The sequence below is a fragment of the Micropterus dolomieu genome, linkage group LG23, assembly GCF_021292245.1.
Source record: "Micropterus dolomieu isolate WLL.071019.BEF.003 ecotype Adirondacks linkage group LG23, ASM2129224v1, whole genome shotgun sequence".
NCBI lineage: Eukaryota > Metazoa > Chordata > Actinopteri > Centrarchiformes > Centrarchidae > Micropterus > Micropterus dolomieu.
The window spans coordinates 6,143,783-6,144,551 of NC_060172.1; the positions used below are offsets into that span (position 1 = coordinate 6,143,783).

Below are 769 nucleotides of genomic sequence, written 5' to 3' on the forward strand. Positions count from 1 at the left end.
AGAAACTCAGGAGGATTTTCAACAAACACAACATCCCTGTGTTTTTTAAATTCAAGAACACACTAAGACAGATGCTGGTCCACCCCAAAGACCGCACATCCAAACACAAGAAAAGCAATCTAGTGTATGCGGTCCAATGCAGTGAGGAATGCACAGACCTGTATATTGGGGAGACTAAACAACCACTACACAAACGCATGGCTCAACACAGAAGGGCCAACTCCTCAGGTCAAGACTCTGCAGTCTACTTACATCTGAAGGACAGAGGACACTCGTTTGAGGACCACCAGGTGCACATTTTAGACAGAGAAGATGGATGGTTTGAAAGAGGTGTCAAGGAAGCATCTACACCAGGGTGGAGAAGCCGTCATTGAACAGAGGAGGGGGTCTACGCCACCACTTATCCCCCACTTACAATGCTGTTCTTTCATCACTTCCCAGGAAACTCAACAAATGTCCTAACGACTGTAACGACTGTAACGACTGTAACGACTGTCGTCACAGCAACAAGGAACACTAACGAACCAGCGGTATCGATGACCCGGGCCAACGACCCCACTGAGGTTAAATAGCTGAGTTTCCCTGCCAGTCAGTCAGAACTAAAGAAGTCCTTTGGATGAGGGACGAAACGTCTTCCAGTATCTTCAACCAAGTCCAGTTGACCTTGATTTTAACCTTCGTTGGATAACTATGACCTGGATGACTGAGAATCTTCATAGACTTCCTCATTTATTATTACAACTTAAACACCTGGTGACACAACAAACTC

The 769-nt window shown here is 45.8% G+C and overlaps 1 protein-coding gene across 1 annotated transcript in view; it reads left to right on the forward strand.

Annotated features, from left to right (window-relative positions):
* Window positions 1–699: 699 nt before the first annotated feature.
* LOC123963045 (late histone H1-like) overlaps window positions 700–769 on the forward strand; it is a 365-nt gene continuing 295 nt past the window's right edge. The window contains exon 1 of the mRNA XM_046039568.1: window positions 700–753. Coding sequence (XP_045895524.1) covers window positions 700–753 — 54 coding nt within the window. The remainder of the gene's footprint in view (window positions 754–769) is intronic.